The sequence below is a fragment of the Prunus mume genome, linkage group LG3, assembly GCF_029339155.1.
Source record: "Prunus mume cultivar Tortuosa linkage group LG3, ASM2933915v1, whole genome shotgun sequence".
NCBI classification, from domain to species: domain Eukaryota; kingdom Viridiplantae; phylum Streptophyta; class Magnoliopsida; order Rosales; family Rosaceae; genus Prunus; species Prunus mume.
The window spans coordinates 16,048,532-16,066,937 of NC_142700.1; the positions used below are offsets into that span (position 1 = coordinate 16,048,532).

The 18,406-nt window shown below is 35.2% G+C and overlaps 1 protein-coding gene and 2 pseudogenes across 3 annotated transcripts; all 3 read right to left on the minus strand.

Annotated features, from left to right (window-relative positions):
• Positions 1-2,882: 2,882 nt before the first annotated feature.
• Positions 2,883-5,246, minus strand: LOC103326406 (B3 domain-containing protein REM16-like; annotated as a pseudogene). Its single transcript, XR_016125331.1, has 4 exons — positions 4,661-5,246; positions 3,869-4,184; positions 3,551-3,792; positions 2,883-3,247 (listed from the first exon to the last, which is right to left on the minus strand). The product of XR_016125331.1 is annotated as a B3 domain-containing protein REM16-like (transcript).
• Positions 5,247-5,379: 133 nt separating this feature from the next.
• LOC103326391 (B3 domain-containing protein Os01g0723500-like) lies at positions 5,380-7,521 on the minus strand. The gene is made up of 4 exons (XM_008228604.3): positions 7,326-7,521; positions 6,467-6,860; positions 6,219-6,349; positions 5,380-5,909 (listed from the first exon to the last, which is right to left on the minus strand). Exons 1-4 carry the CDS (start codon positions 7,404-7,406, stop codon positions 5,622-5,624), a joined length of 894 nt encoding a protein of 297 aa, XP_008226826.2. The 5' UTR covers positions 7,407-7,521; the 3' UTR covers positions 5,380-5,621.
• A 1,979-nt stretch (positions 7,522-9,500) lies between these two features.
• LOC103326405 (protein DETOXIFICATION 18-like) lies at positions 9,501-12,433 on the minus strand (annotated as a pseudogene). Its single transcript, XR_016124933.1, has 8 exons — positions 12,059-12,433; positions 11,713-11,735; positions 11,091-11,618; positions 10,659-10,745; positions 10,503-10,559; positions 10,161-10,399; positions 9,930-10,048; positions 9,501-9,817 (listed from the first exon to the last, which is right to left on the minus strand). The product of XR_016124933.1 is annotated as a protein DETOXIFICATION 18-like (transcript).
• Between the last annotated feature and the right edge of the window lie 5,973 nt (positions 12,434-18,406).

The following is an 18,406-nucleotide window of genomic DNA, read 5'->3' on the forward strand; positions in this document are numbered from 1 at the left end:
ACATTAAGAGATATAAGACGACACAAACTTAGGTGTATAAGCGGCATAGGTTTAGGTGTATAGGCTAGGTGCAGCGGAAATAGGTATTTTTCAAGATTAAGGTTTTGATGTTGTAGAAACGGATCGGAACTTGCTCTGATACCAACTCAAATTAATTAAGGTTTAAACTGATATGTTTATTCTTCTCTCAAGGTGGAATATATATACTACATATAGAGTGGGTACAAATAGGAAATATGTACAAAATCTCATAATTCTACTCAAATTAGATAATTACAATTAAATATAAATTCTATCCATAATAGGAACGTTGACTCATGCTAACACACGATGTCCATCTGGAGGCTTCTACTTTTTTACATAGCCATTTGCTTTTCCTTTTGCTTTTCAGATTCAACAAATGCAAGATCTCTCTGTCTCTCTCTATTTGAGCATGTGGATAATGATTTCTAGGAGCTTAATATATATTTGCATCTAGAAGGAAATATGATTTGGAGCTGATGTTTTGAACTAATAGACCAATCTCTCAGCTGGAAGGTAAAGATGGCTGCCTCCATATAAGATCATTCAAAATAATAATAATAATAATCTGATTTAACACTGTATAACCTACTTACCCTGTTTGTTTGCTAAGAAAATGCAACAATAACAAAAAAAACAAAAAACAAAAAAAATTCATCTTTTTAAACATTTTACTGTTGTTTAGGGTTTAGGGTCTGCTTTAAGGTTGGTTTTATTCTTGAAGAATACCCATTCGGTTTTAGATGTACCTTATTTGGTTAAATATATGGCTACTAGTGGAATGGATTAGCCAAATATTGCATATGTAATATGCATACAAATTCCTAGCATTGTTGTAAACAATCAGTTTAAATGGAGGATTGTTGTATGAAATTTGGTAAATAAATATCTAGAAATTAGCTTCACAGTTTCTTAGGTTCCATTTAATTTGGTATTTATTTTTGTGTGATATATTTCTCTTTATCCATGACGTTTAAATAACGTAGTAGCATATTTAAATTTTTTAAAGGGTGTTTTGAATCAAGTGTTTCCTTCTATTCTTCAAGAAGACGTCTATTTTGGTAAACTAAATTGAGTTTGAGCTTATGGAGTTAAACTTTATGCTATATTTGTGTTGCACTGTTTCTTTTCTTATTCTTATATGCAGGGATGATTTGTTTTTTTTTCTTTTCCCTTTTCAGTTTCAAACAGATTTACAGTACTTTTCTCTTGCTGAAATTTTGTGAAATATATGTATATAGGGGAGCCCAGATTAAGAAATAGCGGTTACGCATTATGCCCTTTTCATAAAATTCTGTATGTTTTTCTTCTGATTTAATTTCAGGTTTCCATGAAAATTTTGATCTAGGATGCCGTGATTTGAGGTGTAACTTCGCAGTAATCATAATAGCTTCTTACTAGATCTCTCAACTCAATCTCAGGTAATGAACTCTACAAACCGTGTTTTTTTTTTTTTTGCTTTTCAGTACCTCTTTATTGCTTCCACTCCATGATGCTAACTTTATTTTGGTTTCTTTTGTTTTGTAGATGAAGTCGGTTTTAGCAGAACATGACTAGGTATTTTCACAATCCAGAATTTATCTATAAAATGTCAAAATACCTGGTCATGTTCTGCTAAAACCGACTTCATCTACAAAACAAAAGCAAATACTTAACTCGATAGCAAATACCATACTTCATTGAAGTGATTATAAAAATAATAGAGAGGCAATGTCGAGAACAATGTATAAAAGCCACCTAAACTCATGAACACTGTTTGCGATTGCCTATACATTAAAAGGGCCTATCCTTTATAGTTCTATACTTTTTTTGGTCTTTGAACTTTAAAGTTAAAACTACAGAAAACTGAGTTTAAAGTACTTCGTTTATGTGTTTTGATATTCTGAATGCATTATGTTATGTTTGTTTTATTATATTTTGTTTGTGAATGCATTATGCTATAAATCAGAAAGGCTCTAATTTATAGCAATTTATTCACCAGTAATAAGGACCAAAAACAATAAAGGCTCTACTTACAATGAACTTTGGTAAACGAATTTTGTAGGTGTCCGCCAATTCAATCATCAAATCAGCCAAATCAAAGAACAGACTGTTAAAAAAGGCTTTGAACTTAATTATGTGATAATAGTTATTGTCTTCACCCAAAATTTTCCATTTATCTACACCTGTCATTTTCCAAATTTGTACCGACAAAGTTAAAACCTCCGCAAAGGACAAGAAAGAACATAAGCCACCTCCACAGCAGAGCTAACAAGAGAAAGACCCCCTTCTAACAGACATCAAGACAGAAAAATCCTCTTCCACCACCACCCTATAGCATATATATAAGGACCTATCCAAACTCTTTTGAACAATGAGCAGCTCAATATTGCCGATATTCTGATGTTTTGACTGCTACTTGATTTATTAAAATATGGTCAGTATTTTAACATGGCAAACAGCATAAAAAACATGTTATTATCCTATGTTTTGTAACTTAGACTTGCTAAACAAAGCGTGATGCCACTATTTAGATCTCCATGTCTATATAAATAGTACCATCTTTCCTACATATTTTTACAACTTTATACACATTTTACACGGTTTCAAAATCCGCAGCATCACGCGGGCACCATTGCTAGTGAAATCTAATTTCAGTGCATGTGTTAATGAGTCATAGACCATCAGTGGCTTTTGATCCAAGCATTGGATCTCAAACTGTGTTTTGATGCTGCTGCAATTCTTTCAAAGTCTATTTCTATTTGCACATTGTAACAAGGATTACTTCTTGTGGTGGCACAAGGGTCTCAAAGAATGAACTCAACTGTCACAATTCTAGTGCATCTAACTCGGCATAATTAAAAAAAGCAATAGAAGAGTGGTATGGGAATCAAATAAGATCATCCTCTACCCAAATTCTGCAGTCTCAACATTTGAAAAAAGCATCAACCAGCTTTAATTTTTAACATTAGGGGCAGCAGTTATCACAGACAAGCTATTGCCTCCCACTGCTCCTCTGAAAATATGAATTTGCATTACACCTTGCTTGACAAGCTCAAAAATAATGGAGTCCCCAGGTGAAATTTGGTTCACTTTACGACATTCTGTCCAACCTATTGCCATGTCCAAACGATTAACGCATTCCACTCTAAGTTCAACAAGCCATGATCTCCCAGTTGGATCTTGAAGCATGACAAGCATCTCTCCTCATAAGGCCTTCAGCTACGGCTAGTTTATTCTGAATTGTCTGCCATTTTGAACATCATGGATATCAAGGAGGCTGTTAAGGAAAAGTTCATAGAGCTGATTGGTACTAAATGAGACAAGTTTGCTTGAAACTTGACCAAGAAATTTAAATACAAAACATGTTCATGCTAGAAGCACTTATACATAAAACGATTCATAGCGTTCGTATGCAAGCCTAAAACTCATAATTTTAAGTGTTATGAAAAGGTGTTTCTAAAGATATATTTGACTGTTTTCTGATCCCATTAGGAAAAGTTTTTCACAAGCACAATTGACGTAGTAAATATGGTGACAAGGAACTCACCACACGATATAGTAAATGCTGCTTCCTCGAACAAACTAGGAAACATGGATTCTCTGATTTGAACAAGATGGATCCAGTTGATGTTTCTTGTACACAAAAACTTACAGGCCTCTTTTCAGAAATGGGATATTTGCCTATACAATGCAAAAATGAGAAACAATTTAAAAAGTAAAGGAGTAAACAAAACGTTACAGTAATTAGCATATACAAATCTTCCCTAGATCTTAGATGCAGAAAAGTAACTTACAACTTCTTCTGTCAGAATCGATCGTTTTGTTTTCACAGTCTTCAGTGTCAAGCTCAACAATTTCATCCTTCACTTGAGCTTGATTCCTTCGTTCACCAAAGAAACTGGACTACCACTTCTTCTCTCGGCTACTTCGACATTCTTCTTGCATGCACTTCTATCATAGATTTTGATCATAAACTTTGATTTGCCATTGTAACTAAAAATCAAAAGATCCCCAACTTCTAAAACATGATCTTTCACAAAACCCTGCCAACCATCACGGAAGAACAAACTATTCTCGCTCTCTTCCAATTTCACATCCCACCATTGTCTACTAGGGCCTCTAAGAGCACATTTGCGAAGTGATTGCCCATTGAAGTTCTCAATAAACTTAGGTGGTATACGCTACAAAATTTAACAGCTTCTCAAAAGACCATACATATATATTAAGGTTAAAAACCAAGCAAGTAATGTCATAGTTAGGCTATGGTAAAAAATTTATGGTTAACAAAATTCAAATTGTATAACTTGGGAACAAATCATTGAAAACCTTACAGATTAACATTTCCTTTTTCTTGTTTACAAATTTATGGGCAGATAGTAGGGCACAAAAACAAGGAAGTAAACTAAAACAAAAATTTAAGTCATTCATCAACAGAATGTTATCAAAACAGTAATTTAACCACTGTCATGTAGCAAATGTCTATTTGTTCTAACTTTCCCCCAAAAAGAAACTCAAGATCTTACAAAAATTAACCCAAAAAGGAAAGGAAAACAAAAGGAAAAAGAAAAAAGAAGACAAAAGGCAATCATGCATTCAATCATGACTGTTAGAATTGATCTTGAAAAGTGAAAATGAAGGGAGGATTGATGGATGTTACCAGAGACTGAGAGAAGTCACCAATTAGGATCTTGAAAAATGATGGTTTCTTTGGTGAACGCTTCCTAGGCCTAGCCATTTGAATCTTTGTCAAGAGTACCAACTAGGTCTGCCAAAGAGTTCATCCGAACAATTTTTACTGGTTATTTATTTCAGTGAAGAGACAACATACCGGCTGCTATTTACCTTATTTTCACTCTTCTGCTGCCATAAGTTGAGATACTTCAAGACTTTGGTGTTGTTTTGCTGTTCTTCTGACTTTTACCCGTTTGCTTGCTTCTGCCATGTGTGTCGAATGGACTTATAACGTATGACCAAGGTGGTTGGAAACATAAATTTTCTTGGTAAATTTGGGATACATAAATAAATGCCTTCACTGACTTTTCACCACAAGGAAATGGATCCTCCATATCACTTTCCTTCCTAAACTTTTACCCCTGCAATACATAGGAAGGGTGGTCCCTATGAGGATTGCCATATAGGTCAAACTATTACTTTATCGTATTTCAAAAGCCCTTTAAATAAAACCATAATTTTTAGTGTATGTGTTAAATGACACAAACAAAGATGAGCCAATGGTGGTAAATTAGCAGGATCCGGCTGGATGGAGGTATATGGGCTGTGTTTAGAACCAAATTAACATAAGGATGGTTTTGATTTTTCCATTTTTGGATTATGAAACATGGTTACCAATCTAACTATAGAAGAAGAAGAAAACTCTGAACAAGGACAAGGAACATGGTTACCGAAAGACAAAATACTCTACTTTACATGTACACAACCACCGAGTTATATAAACTCAACTGTCTCAATCCAAGTGCATCTGCATCACATTTACAAGAGAGAAATCTAAAGCACAACAATCAGAAAATATTTCGCACGCACTAAAATAGATAAGTGGATATTGCAGTCAAAACATTTCCAGAAAGTATTACAAGGTGAGGCTTTGGAGTCGGCTAGCTTTAGTCTTTTACATCAGGTGCAGCTAGTACTACAGAATTGCCACCCACTCTGAAAATATGAATTTGTGCCAGACTTGGCTTGACAAATTCAAAAATGGCGGTGTCCCCGGGTATAATCTGGTTCGCGTTACAACAGTTTAACAAACCTGTAGACATGTTCACACGACACGAAGATAATTTGCCCCGGACTCTAAGTTTAACAGGCCATGATCTCCCAGTTGGATCCTGAATCATCATACTCTTCTTGCTAAGAAGACCTTCAGTTACGGCTACTTCCTTGGGAATTGACTGCAATTTGGAACATCATTGATATCAAGGAGAAAAAAATTATAACACTTTCATGCTAGAAGCATTTTCACCTGAATGGTTCATAAATTTTGTACTCAAGCCTAAGAAGTTAGTGCACCCCTAAGAAATGGTAGAACTTTCAAGAACGACTTCTTGAAAATGTTTTTTCATAACTTCCATACTGCAACTCTATTACATTTCATCTTCATTGAGTCGCATAATCTTAAAAAGGTATTTTAAAGATCTCCTACTATATGCAATCACAACAAGGGAAGTTTTAAAAACAAAATTAGGTAATAAAGTACTCACAACGCCATATCGAAGTTTCCTCGTGAAAGTTACTATGAAACATGAATACTTCGGTATAAACAAGACGGGTTCAGTTGATGTTGCTCCTACATGATCATTTGCAGATCTCCTCGCAGGTATAACATAATTGCCTATACAGTATCAATATGAGACACAATTTAAGAAGAAAAAAGTAAATAAGCTGCTAGAGAAAATAGCACAAACAAATCTTCCCTAGATGTAGAGAAGTAAAATAGAGTATAACTTACCACTTCTTCTGCCAGAAACAATTGCTCTGTTTTGACAGTTTTTGCTGTAGTTTCTAGTTTCACGGTCAACAATTTCTTCTTTAACTTGAGCTTTCCCTTTGTTAGCCAAGGAAACAGGACAGCCACTCCTCTCAGCTACCTTTACATTCTTCTCACAAGCAGTTCTATCATAGATTGTGACTTTAAACTTTGATTCACCATCATATTTGAAAACCAAAAAATCCCCATCTTCTAAATGATGATCCTTCACAAACCCTTGCCAACCATCTTGGAAGAACAAGCCATTCTCTCTCTCTTCCAATTCCACAGTCCACCGAATTCCACTAGGGCCACTGAGAGCACATCTGTGAAGTGGCCGTACATTGAAGTTCTTGACAAACTTAGGTGGTATACGCTACAAAATTTAATAGCTTTTTTAAAATCCAAACAATCACATATGTTCAGTTTTTTTTTTTCTTTAGTCTAAATTACTCTAAATAAATCAAATTTATACGAAGGGGACTCAAACTTGGATGAAAAGGACACTTCCCTGGAGAACTGACCTAACCCTGTTCAGTTATTGTCTCACTATCATGAACATAGCATACAATATGCATGAATAGGTGTGAGAAAGTGATTTATTTCTATGAAGTAAAAATTCCCCCATTGTGTTTAGTGTGGACTAAAACAGCGTGCTCAAACATGAACCATGATATTAACCTTCAAATAAAAATCACGGGTATCATTCAGCAGCTAACAAATTGACTAGACTTGAACGCATGCTGAAGATTAATCTTGAAAAACGAACCATACCAAAAGAAACAGAGAGCAGTTCGTAATTGATCTTGAACTTAAAGTAAAAAAGAAGGCAGGATGTTACCAGACGCTGAGAGAAGTCACCAAGTAGGATCTTGAAGAAAGATTGCTTATTTAGCGAAGGCTTAACGAGTTTCCTTGCCATTCCAACCCTTGAAAAAAGCAAACAACTTTTCTGAATCTCTGATCTTTATTTTGGAGGCTGTTGCTTCAGAATCAGATCCTCCAAAGCATTTTTTATTTTATTTTTAAATTTGGTATTTTCATGTTTCTTCTGGCCGCTTGTGCATAACATGCACTTATATATGTCTTGGGTTGCGTTAAATAAATACAAATTTATAAATAAACAATCCTAAACATGTATTTATAAAAAAATCCAAGCACTATTTAAACATAGAAACACTATTTGAAGGTATAAATAAAAGAGATATAAATGTATATTTATATAAACATGTATATTTATTATTAGCACTAAAGATATAAATAAATTTTACACTATTAATTTATATAAACAAACCCAAAAAATAATAGCTGATTTTATTGAATTTAATTTTAATTATTAAATTACTTTGATGTCCTATTGAGTATTTTAGATTTTTTTTTAATAAGATTTTGGGTTAAGGATTATACTTGTTTTAAGAGATTGATGACAGTTTTATAATTTATAAGAAGTTAAAAACTTATTTATTATGTTGTAAATGAGCCTTGATTGTGTTTTTAAAGTCCATTTAATATATGTTTTTTAAAAAAATAATTTGGGCTCCTATATTAGGTATAATAGTGAATCTCTCTAAAAGAGAAGTGTTGGGGTTTTTTTTTTGTTTTTTGTTTTTTTTTAAATTTTTTATATATATAACGTTTTTCCTTATGGCTCAAAGAGAATTTTTTTAAGTTAATGTGGTCTAGCCCAGTAGAAAAAGGCATTAACTTGTAGACAAGTGTCTTTGGTTCCAACTCGTAATATAACTTACTATAAACATAACAATTTAAAGGCTTAACCTTGTGTATGCAATCATCCAGGTTTCTTGAGTGTTCCACTTTTTTAAGGATTAAGATAGGACCATCTCCATGAGAGTCTCTAAATTTTAGCCAAATTTAGTTAAAACAGCTAAAAAGCTTTTATAGCAAACTACTTAAAATTATTTCCTTCAGCAATGTTCTCTATTTTGGCTAATCTATAATATTTTATTATTTCCTAAATTTTAAATATTTGAGTAACTAAAATTAAAAATTCATTAAAAAATAAAAAGTAAGAGGCTAGAGAGGGTTGTGGGCCTAGGGACAGAGAAGAGGAAGGAATGGAGAACCATCAATTTCTCTCTCCTCTTCTCTAATGGTATGTTTACTAATTAGGAATTGAAATTCTCATCATGAATTAAATTCCACCTATTAAGGGTTCATGCGTTTATTTCACATCAATGAATTAAAAAGTAAGTGGGGCCACACAAAATTAGGAATTGAATTCCTGATTTTGGAGGAACTCAATTATTGGATGGGAGGTGGTATTCTAATTTATGGAGAACTAACCTATTAGGAATTCATCTTTTTTACCAATTATATCCTCACATAATTTTAAAAGTTCCAAATTTGTCATATACTTTAACCCAACAAGGAGGACATTTTAATAATTAGTACCACTGCTATCCCAATTCCATATGGTTCAGTAAACAACTTCAATAAGAATTCAGAATCTAACTCTCCTCAATCCATATGGTTTAGTAAACAACTTCAATAGGAATCCAGAATCTAATTCTCCTCAATCCAACTCTTTCTCAATTCAATTACGGATTAATAAACATGCCATAAATATAGAGAGCCACCAAACTCAAATAGGGAGTTCTCCAAAATGGAGAGTCATATACCAATTCTATTAGAGCTGCGTTTTGCGCTCATTCTCGCCAAAATGGGTAAGGATCATAGTATGGCAACTATGTTGGAGATGCATAAGATAACTTTTATAGTTCTTATAATTGAAGATTTGTATTGAGAATGGTTGAAAGGAGTAAGATTATTTAAATGAGTGACTCATAAGAGATTATTACATCCTCATTGTAATGTCTCAAGTCATTTTGAACAGAAATTTGTCTTTTTATTACCTTTGGCCAAGAAAATGGCTCTTCACCCTTTGATTCACTTAATAACAGTTTAGCGTGGTCAATAGAATCTGCCCATTAAGAAGTATCGTGATTTTCTATGTTAAGATGTGTGATTTGTGGCAAGAAGCATGTAACTCAAGTAGTTAGAAATAATTAATCATGCATCGGAGGTTCTTTCATTTAAGGGCATTTGTGCTTTCAAAGCTAAGTCAAATTTAAGGGCATAAACATTTGTTAACAAAGTACATGCTTTCGGCTTTACTTCAACACACCACAAAGGCAATGCACAAACTAGTCTCACAGTTGGCCCAAGTGGTATTACTTGTTTACACCAAAACTGGCTTTTCTCTCTCTGCAATATCAGATAAATCCAACACAGTGTCTACTTTGTGCTCTGTGTAATATACAAAACTGTGGCAGCTTGACAGGAGAGACCACAGGTTAAACCAATCCACAAGCCCTGTAACAAAATCAAGCACCAAAAAGGTACCAAATGTGAATTGAAAAAGACAAAAGAGAAAAAACAACAAAACAGACACACCAAATCAACTTTCTGGTGTTGTCTTACGTACCTTGGCATGTAGTTTGAACTTAAACCCAAGAAGACTGGAAATTGTCATGCCAATCAAATAGAATGTGACAATGTTTACATACACAGTCAAGTGTTGCCATCCACATCCTCTGGCCACACCTGAAAGGCAGGCAATCACTTTCATGGAGAAGTTAGGAAAAGATAACAAAGTTCAAATGGGAAAAAGCAAAGTTGAACTACTGCCCCTACTAGAAAAGTAGATGATCTTAACCTGATAAAACACTTTGCACAGAATCTACAATTATTGAAATTACAAGCAAAGGCACCATGGAAGCAAATTGCTCTGCTATTATGTGGCTGTCACTGAAGAAGCCGACCCAGATATTGTGACCGACCACTAGAGTGAGAACAAGAACGAAAGCAAGAAGCATAGAGAGCTTAAGAGTCACAGCCATTGCCTTCTTAGCTTTGTCAGGATTGCCAGCTCCCAAGTCATTTGACACCCTTGTGCTACACCACAACAAGTAACTTTTGTTTCAATGTGTGAAACAGAATCTAGATATCGAAAAACTTGGAGCAATATAAAAAGCTGGATTGTTGTTCTACCACCAACCTTGCAGCAGCACTGAGGCCATATATAATCATGTATGCAATTGCTTCTGTATTCACACTGACAAGATAATATTCAAAGAAAGACTAATTGAGTCAGCCTGCAATATTATAACAGCTATAGAAAAGGAGAGGAAGAAAAAAGTATATTGAAGCTTACCACATCGCCATTAGTGAAGTTGTTTCTTCCGAGTTTGGCATCAATCCTCCCATCAACACCAGAATCTCAAAAACCCATTCCTCCAAACTGGAAAGGTTAAAAAAGTTTGTGAAGTTTAACCATGCAAATTCTATCTCATACTCCTATAGATAATAATGCTGCTATGCTATAGTTGTAGGGCAGCATGCCAGCATCTGAGTTAATACTTCAAGAGTTCAAACCCTCAATTGATGTTATACGTCCACAGTCCAGCACTTGAATTCAATCAGGTCAGAGTGCTAATTTGGATAATAATTGGGTTTAAATGTCCTTTCACTGTAAGTACGATATCTTACTACGTTATGATTTTTAACCTGATGCTGAAAAGGTTTTCCACCAAGCTTAATTAAGCATCGTGAACTTTATAAAAGTAATGAAAGCATTGACACTTACCATACCATTAGTGCTGAGGGAGGGCAGTTTCAAATCAGTAAGGACATAATGGAACGATTCTAACGAAAAGCCTTCCCATGTATGCTCAAACTTCTTTGAGCAGATGACATACATGGCCAACAAAAGGGCAGATAACCATAACGAAATTGAAGCCGCAAGTGGAGCTCCCTTCTAACCAAGAGCTGTCCAATGTACCGAACCATAAGCAATGCCGAAATGAATAATAAGGGGGACCAATGGCAGGACAACAAATTGTGCCTGAAGAAATCTCAAGATGTTTTGCAGGAATCCATATGCAAATAACACTGGAATCAGAAATTTCATAAAAACAGCAGCAGACTTGGAAATTTGAGGATCTTGATGGAGTACAATAAGTATAGGTTCTGTGTAGAACCAGATTATAGATATGATGAAACAGAATAGGAAAGATATGATGCAAGAGGCTTGTAGATAGATCCCCAACATTTTATACAACTTTGCATCAAACCTTTGTCCACAAAGCGTCTCAAGAGCTCCACTTAACCCAACCTAAAACAAGAACAGACAAGAAAAGAATTAAACGCAAAGGTCTGCAATCATACTGAGTATATAAAGGTCAGAGGGTAGAGAGAGAGAGAGTTACCATGAAAGCAAAGCCAGTAACTGATGAACAGAGCAATGAAGAACACACAAAGATCACTCTCATACAGCCTCTGTCTTCTAGAACAACAAATCAAGAGCACACAACAAAGAATAGAATTGAGCACAGCAGACCAAGTTCTAGAAAGAAAGGAGGAAACAGCTAAGCTTCATCACTACTGTACACTTGTCAATATCTCCATCTTTCCTGTAACAAACTTCAGTCTAGATATTTCCATTTCAAGTGTATATATATAGACAACTGTACAATATCATAATCATCGAATATACAATTTCAATTCTTACAAAACCTAAATTTCTCCTTCTTCTTGCTCTTCTTTCAGTAACAATGGCCCATGAATTGGCAAGGGTTACACCAGCAAGCTCAAGCTTCCCAAGATGGCCAGCAAACATGACTGAAACCAAAGTGATCAAATAGTAGAAAAGATTGGTAAAAATCATTGGCAATGAAAACAAGACCTGTTTCTTGGCCTCCTCCACGTCCAACACTTTCTTCCACCAGCTTGTTTTGTTTGCTCCTCCTCCATCTCCATGACCCTCTATTAAGGGTACCCTAGTAGTTTCCTTTATCCTCTCTAAATCTGTGTTCGCTAACATTGCCATCTACTTCTTCTTCTTCTAGTTTTCTTCTTCTTCTTCTTGTTTTCTTATAATTTTTTCTGGATGTCAAGAGGCTAAATTAGAAGGTACCATTCAAAAACTGGGATTTCGTACCGCCATTTATACAGACTAAATCTTTTTATATTTATATTTTATTCTTTGGTTTTATCACGTGGAAGATTAATATATACTGCACAAGAGATAAATTTACAGGTGTCAAACATAATGTATAGTCAGGATCATATTGTCAGAAATTAAATAGCAGGACTTGTACGTACAAACATAAATCCGACCGATTCACAATCAATTATAATTCGTGCTGCACTTCGGATTGGGGAAGAAATAATTTAGACGCTACGGCTAGTAGTCGCTAGCCACATGCAACAATTGTCTGAGAACACAATACACACTTATGACACACACACAGAGTCGTATTGTGATTGTCATCTCCATCACTACACTGTGCACCAAACTTTTGTCTTCTTGTTTTTTTTTTTTCCTGACAGTTCGAATGGAGGCGTTGATAGAGTTAAATTTGATAAATTAAAAAAAATTAGAAAAAAAATTAGATTTGCAAGTAGGTTACTGAGGCCTGGGGTTGACCCCAGTATGGTCTTGGGCCAGTACTCTAAGAAGGCACATAATTTAATGCCATTTTCATGCATTGCGCTGATATTTTTAAGGAAACTGATTAATGATGGTGGTTGGAATGACTGGTAGACCACAGGTAAGATAGAGAAAGGCATCATATAATGCAGAACAGGCCAATTTTGAATGTTTCACCTTTCTTTGTTTTTGCTTTATACATATAAGATTATTACTACAAATTACAGTTTGACATATACGCAAAAATAATTCATTAAAAATACAAAAATAAAAATTTATGCACACATGTCACATTATTATTGATAGGAATGTAGAAACTCCTGCATACATGATAAGGAGGGAAGTATTTTCCTATTTGAATTGGATTTGAAATCGTGATACACATGAAATGTACGTAGTAGTCCAAACAAACAGTTTAACCTTATAAGTCATCGAAATTTCTAGATTTGAAGTCACTCCATCCAAGTGGACCCTAAATGCCACATTAACACACAACAACAAAAAAGGTACAAAGATTAAGAACTGTGTGGAAAACCCAAGAGGAACTAGTGTAACAAGAGCCAAGAGAACATACTATATCTATCAACGTCTTCACACAAACTTCATGCCAAAAAAACAAGTTTACACAAACTGTCTTCTGTTTGATGTTACGAACTTACAACTTTGAATTTTCTTCAAAATTAATAATAATAGATGAGAACTCTCAAAGATTTTCACAAATTAATAAATTATTATTGATTAGGCGGTTTTGAAAGTAAAGCAGCGATCCCCACAGACAGTCCATCCACATGTGTTGCTTCGTTTTGATGTATTTTCTTTTAATTTTCTGTAATTAACATCTGTTTCTTTCTCCATGCCTTCTATTTATTTTTGAAGACTTTATGGGAAATGACCCATAATATACGTTGCAATAAGGCATGTTAATTCTCTAGGGTTGGAAACTTGGTATGGAAGTTAACATGGCCTTTGTGGCAACTTTATATGCGTAAGACCTAAGCTCTCCCTGAAGCAAATGTCTGGTGTCGCCTTTTGTTTGGATTTTAGGCATTTTGGGCTCATTTTGGGTGGATGGAGGAACTGGATCATGTATTTCTTTGAATCTTTTAAAAAAGTACTATGTGCCTCCTACATCTCTCTAACCTAACCTAATTATTTTGAGTTTACTTTACGTAACTATATCGTTTTATAATCTTTCTTTAGTAATGAAATTTCCTTTTGACCAAAAAAACCAAAAAAAATTCAAAGATGGGCCAAATCTTTGAAGAAAAAGGCATTTTCATAAGAAACAAAGAAAAACTTTAATATTCCAAGTGAGGTATGTCCTGACTTATATTTCTGAATCACGACTCATATATTTATTGGGGAAACGAACTATCGTGAACATAAAAGACTAGTCTTGATCCAACATTATTGGTATTTCTAATTTGATCACTTAAGAACAATAAGCCACGCTTGATGGCTTGGATTGTGCTATTTTAGTTAAATTGAAAAAAAGTCATGTCACACGTTTGATGAACTTACTAAAATTGAACCTTTTTTGTTGTTGAGAAATTATGGGATTGCATTGAATAATTCAGCCCAAAAAACCATTAGACACAAAGGGCCATTACAATAACAGAGCGATCTAACATTAAAATTAAGACACTCTAGGAATCCTCCACTAACGATCACGCAAGATCAAAGAAACTCTGGCATAGGCATCTCAACTAAGAGGGCAAATTCAGAACAACCAAAAATAGATAAAGCTTGAAAAAACCAAGCTATAATAATACAAATAAAACTCTCACAAAAGAGAGGTGGAAAGCTCTCACAAATGAGAGGTGAAAACTACACAGAAAAACTCAAAGAGTCTTTGCAACTTATTCCAAACATGAAGAAATCGCATAAAGGATGGTGGTAGAGATCCAACACTAAAACGAAGGTAGAGATCGAATGCCGAGATGCATCCGCCTGTGATGAGTGAGGAAAATTATTACAAAATGAAAACAAACTCTGAAAATGGGGGAGAAGGGGAAAGGAGAGGAAGAGAGAAGAGGAGAGGGGAGGAAGAACAATGACTTCCTCCCCCTCAAAGTGAAAATGGTTATAGAGTGTTTTTTTGGCAAAGAAGGGACTAGGGCTTTCTTTAGACCTTTTTCATTCCTGTAAGTTTGTTGTGTCACCTTTCTGACTGGGAACTCTACCCACATTGGTTTATTATTGCACGTGGATAGTGGGTTATTCTAGATGGTAAGTTGGGTTATAAGGGCTGGGATCACAACCAATTCTTGGGTTGGGCTGTCTTTGTCTAAGTGTGTAGGCCTCATCATTTGGCATGCGGGCTCATGGGCCAATGGGGCCAGCCCGGGCCATCGAAAAAAAGCTCGACCAGGCCCGTTATGGGCTTTGAGATGGCCTGGCCTGCCTTTGTCTGGGCTAGGCTTGGGCTTGGGTGTCTGAAGCCCAGTCAAAGAAAGCGGCCAGGCCCACCCACAAAACCCGGCCCGTTAGGCCTGCGTACATATATAATTATGTGTAAATAAGAGTTTAGGTTTAGGATTCTATCACTTAAATCCCATATATAATTTGTTTCATTTCATTTACCTTTCTTTATTCATTCCTAGTTTATAATTGGATGATTAGCACATTAATTTGTGTCAATTATTAATTCAACAATTATATATATATATAAAAATAAGATGAACAACATATCACATCACAAAATATAATCATATCACGAAACATAATCGTACCACCAAATATAATCATGCTTTTCTTGAACACATCACCAAATATTTGCATATTTATTCATACCATCCTTTTAAAAAAAATAAAAAATTCATACCTATTATTTTTTAAAACGTATTACGGTCTAATTATGTAATAACCTCAAAAATAATACTTGGTTTTATTATTTTTGTGGAAAATCTTATTAAGTTGTGTGACTTTATTGAGTGTTTTATGAATTTGGTTTGATGTGAAAATATTGGAATTAAGTGAGTTTAATCTCAAATTTGGACTAAAATGCCCTTATGATTAAGTTTATGATTTTTTTTTAATGAAGTAGGCCCGTTTAAGCCCCGACTGGCCCAATGGGCTTTCTCAAGCCCGGCCCATGGGTGGGCGTTGGGCTTCAATTTTCTAAAAAAAATAAGGACATGAGAGAGAGAGAGAGTTACCATGAGAGCGAAACCGGTAACGGTGGCCCATGAATTGGCAAGTGTGGCACCAGCAAGCTCAAGCTCACCAAGGTGACCATCAAACAGGACATATATCAAGGGGATCGTGTAATAGCAAACATTGGTAAGAATCATTGGCAAGAAAAACAAGACCTGGTTCTTAGCCTCCTCCATGTCCAACAGTTTATTCCACTGCCCCCATTTTCTTCCTTGTTGAATGCCATGGCCGCCTGCCTCCATGATAATTCTCTAACAAAATACACTACAAAAATGCTATTTGACCCTAATAAATAAAGAGGCAAAGGCTGTGACTTTGGTAGGCAGGGATATATGGTTTTATATTATATAAGATTTGTTAGACTCTTCGAAACAGAAATCTCTTTAGGGGACAACGATATGTTACTATACACAGTGGAGCGGATTCAGGAATTTTCCTTCCAAGGGTCAACGTCTAAAAGACAAAAAAATTCTACACATAATAGAACCAAAAAAAATGAAACGATAATATTACAATTCTTATTTAATAGAAAAAAAATCATATTACAATTGTCCACGACGAGTTTTCATACTCTGAAAACGTTGCATTATAGAGTCATTATCAATACAAATAAACACATCTTTCTCAATGTAAATAATTAAGCTATCACTAAACCATTGATCTCCCATTCGATTGTAAATGGGACATTTCACAATATTCATAGCAGAAAATACTCTCTCCACATAAGTTGCTGCAACCGGTAAAGTTAAGGCGAATGTGATAAGCAAATAAACATAATTAAATGTTATGATTAAGTTTATGATTTTTTTTTAATGAAGTAGGCCCGTTTAGGCCCGGCCTGGCCCAATGGGCTTTCTCAAGCCCGGCTCATGGGTCGGTCTTGGGCTTTGCATTTTCTAAAAAAAATAAGGACATGAGAGAGAGAGAGTTACCATGAGAGCGAAACCGGTAACGGTGGCCCATGAATTGGCAAGTGTGGCACCAGCAAGCTCAAGCTCACCAAGGTGACCAGCAAACATGACAGATATCAAGGGGATCGTGTAATAGCAAACATTGGTAAGAATCACGGGCAAGAAAAACAAGACCTGGTTCTTGGCCTCCTCCATGTCCAACAGTTTATTCCACGCCCCCATTTTCTTCCTTGTTGAACGCCATGGCCGCCTGCCTCCATGATAATTCTCTAACAAAATACACTACAAAAATGCTATTTGACCCTATTAAATAAGGAGGCAAAGGCTGTGACTTTGGTAGGCAGGGATATATGGTTTTATATTATATAAGATTTGTTAGACTCTTCGAAACAGAAATCTCTTTAGGGGACAACGATATGTTACTATACACAGTGGAGCGGATCCAGGAATTTTCCTTCCAGGAGTCAACGTCTAAAAGACAAAAAAATTATACACTAATAGAACCAAAAAAAATGAAACGATAATATTACAATTCTTATTTAATAGAAAAAAATCATATTACAATTGTCCACGACGAGTTTTCATACTCTGAAAACGTTGCATTATAGAGTCATTATCAATACAAATAAACACATCTTTCTCAATGTAAATAATTAAGCTATCACTAAACCATTGATCTCCCATTCGATTGTAAAGTGGACATTTCACAATATTCATAGCAGAAAATACTCTTTCCACAAAAGCTGTTGCAACCGGTAAAGTTAAGGCGAATGTGATAAGCAAATAAACATAATTAAATGTTATGATTAAGTTTATGATTTTTTTTAATGAAGTAGGCCCGTTTAGGCCCGGCCTGGCCTAATGGGCTTTCTCAAGCCCGGCTCATGGGTCGGTCGTGGGCTTTGAATTTTCTAAAAAAAATAAGGACATGAGAGAGAGAGAGTTACCATGAGAGCGAAACCGGTAACAGTGGCCCATGAATTGGCAAGTGTGGCACCAGGAAGCTCAAGCTCACCAAGGTGACCAGCAAACATGACAGATATCAAGGGGATTGTGTAATAGCAAAAATTGGTAAGAATCATTGGCAAGAAAAACAAGACCTGGTTCTTGGCCTCCTCCATGTCCAACAGTTTATTCCACTGCCCCATTTTCTTCCTTGTTGAACGCCATGGCCGCCTGCCTCCATGATAAGTCTCTAACAAAATACACTACAAAAATGCTATTTGACCGTAATAAATAAGGAGGCAAAGGCTGTGACTTTGGTAGGCAGGGATATATGGTTCATTATCAATACAAATAAACACATCTTTCTCAATGTAAATAATTAAGCTATCACTAAACCATTGATCTCCCATTCGATTGTAAAGTGGACATTTCACAGTATTCATAGCAGAAAATACTCTC

What these genes read in the sequence shown, in the direction of transcription:
- LOC103326391 (XM_008228604.3), bottom strand. Translation starts at nt 7,406, where the DNA reads ATGGCAAGGAAACTCGTTAAGCCTTCGCTAAATAAGCAATCTTTCTTC. An exon ending in TGTTTCTGGCAGAAGAAGTG is followed by an intron (nt 6,350 to 6,466) that starts GTAAGTTATACT and finishes GATACTGTATAG; the next exon opens with GCAATTATGTTATACCTGCG. An exon ending in GGAAACTTCGATATGGCGTT is followed by an intron (nt 5,910 to 6,218) that starts GTGAGTACTTTA and finishes TCCAAATTGCAG; the next exon opens with TCAATTCCCAAGGAAGTAGC.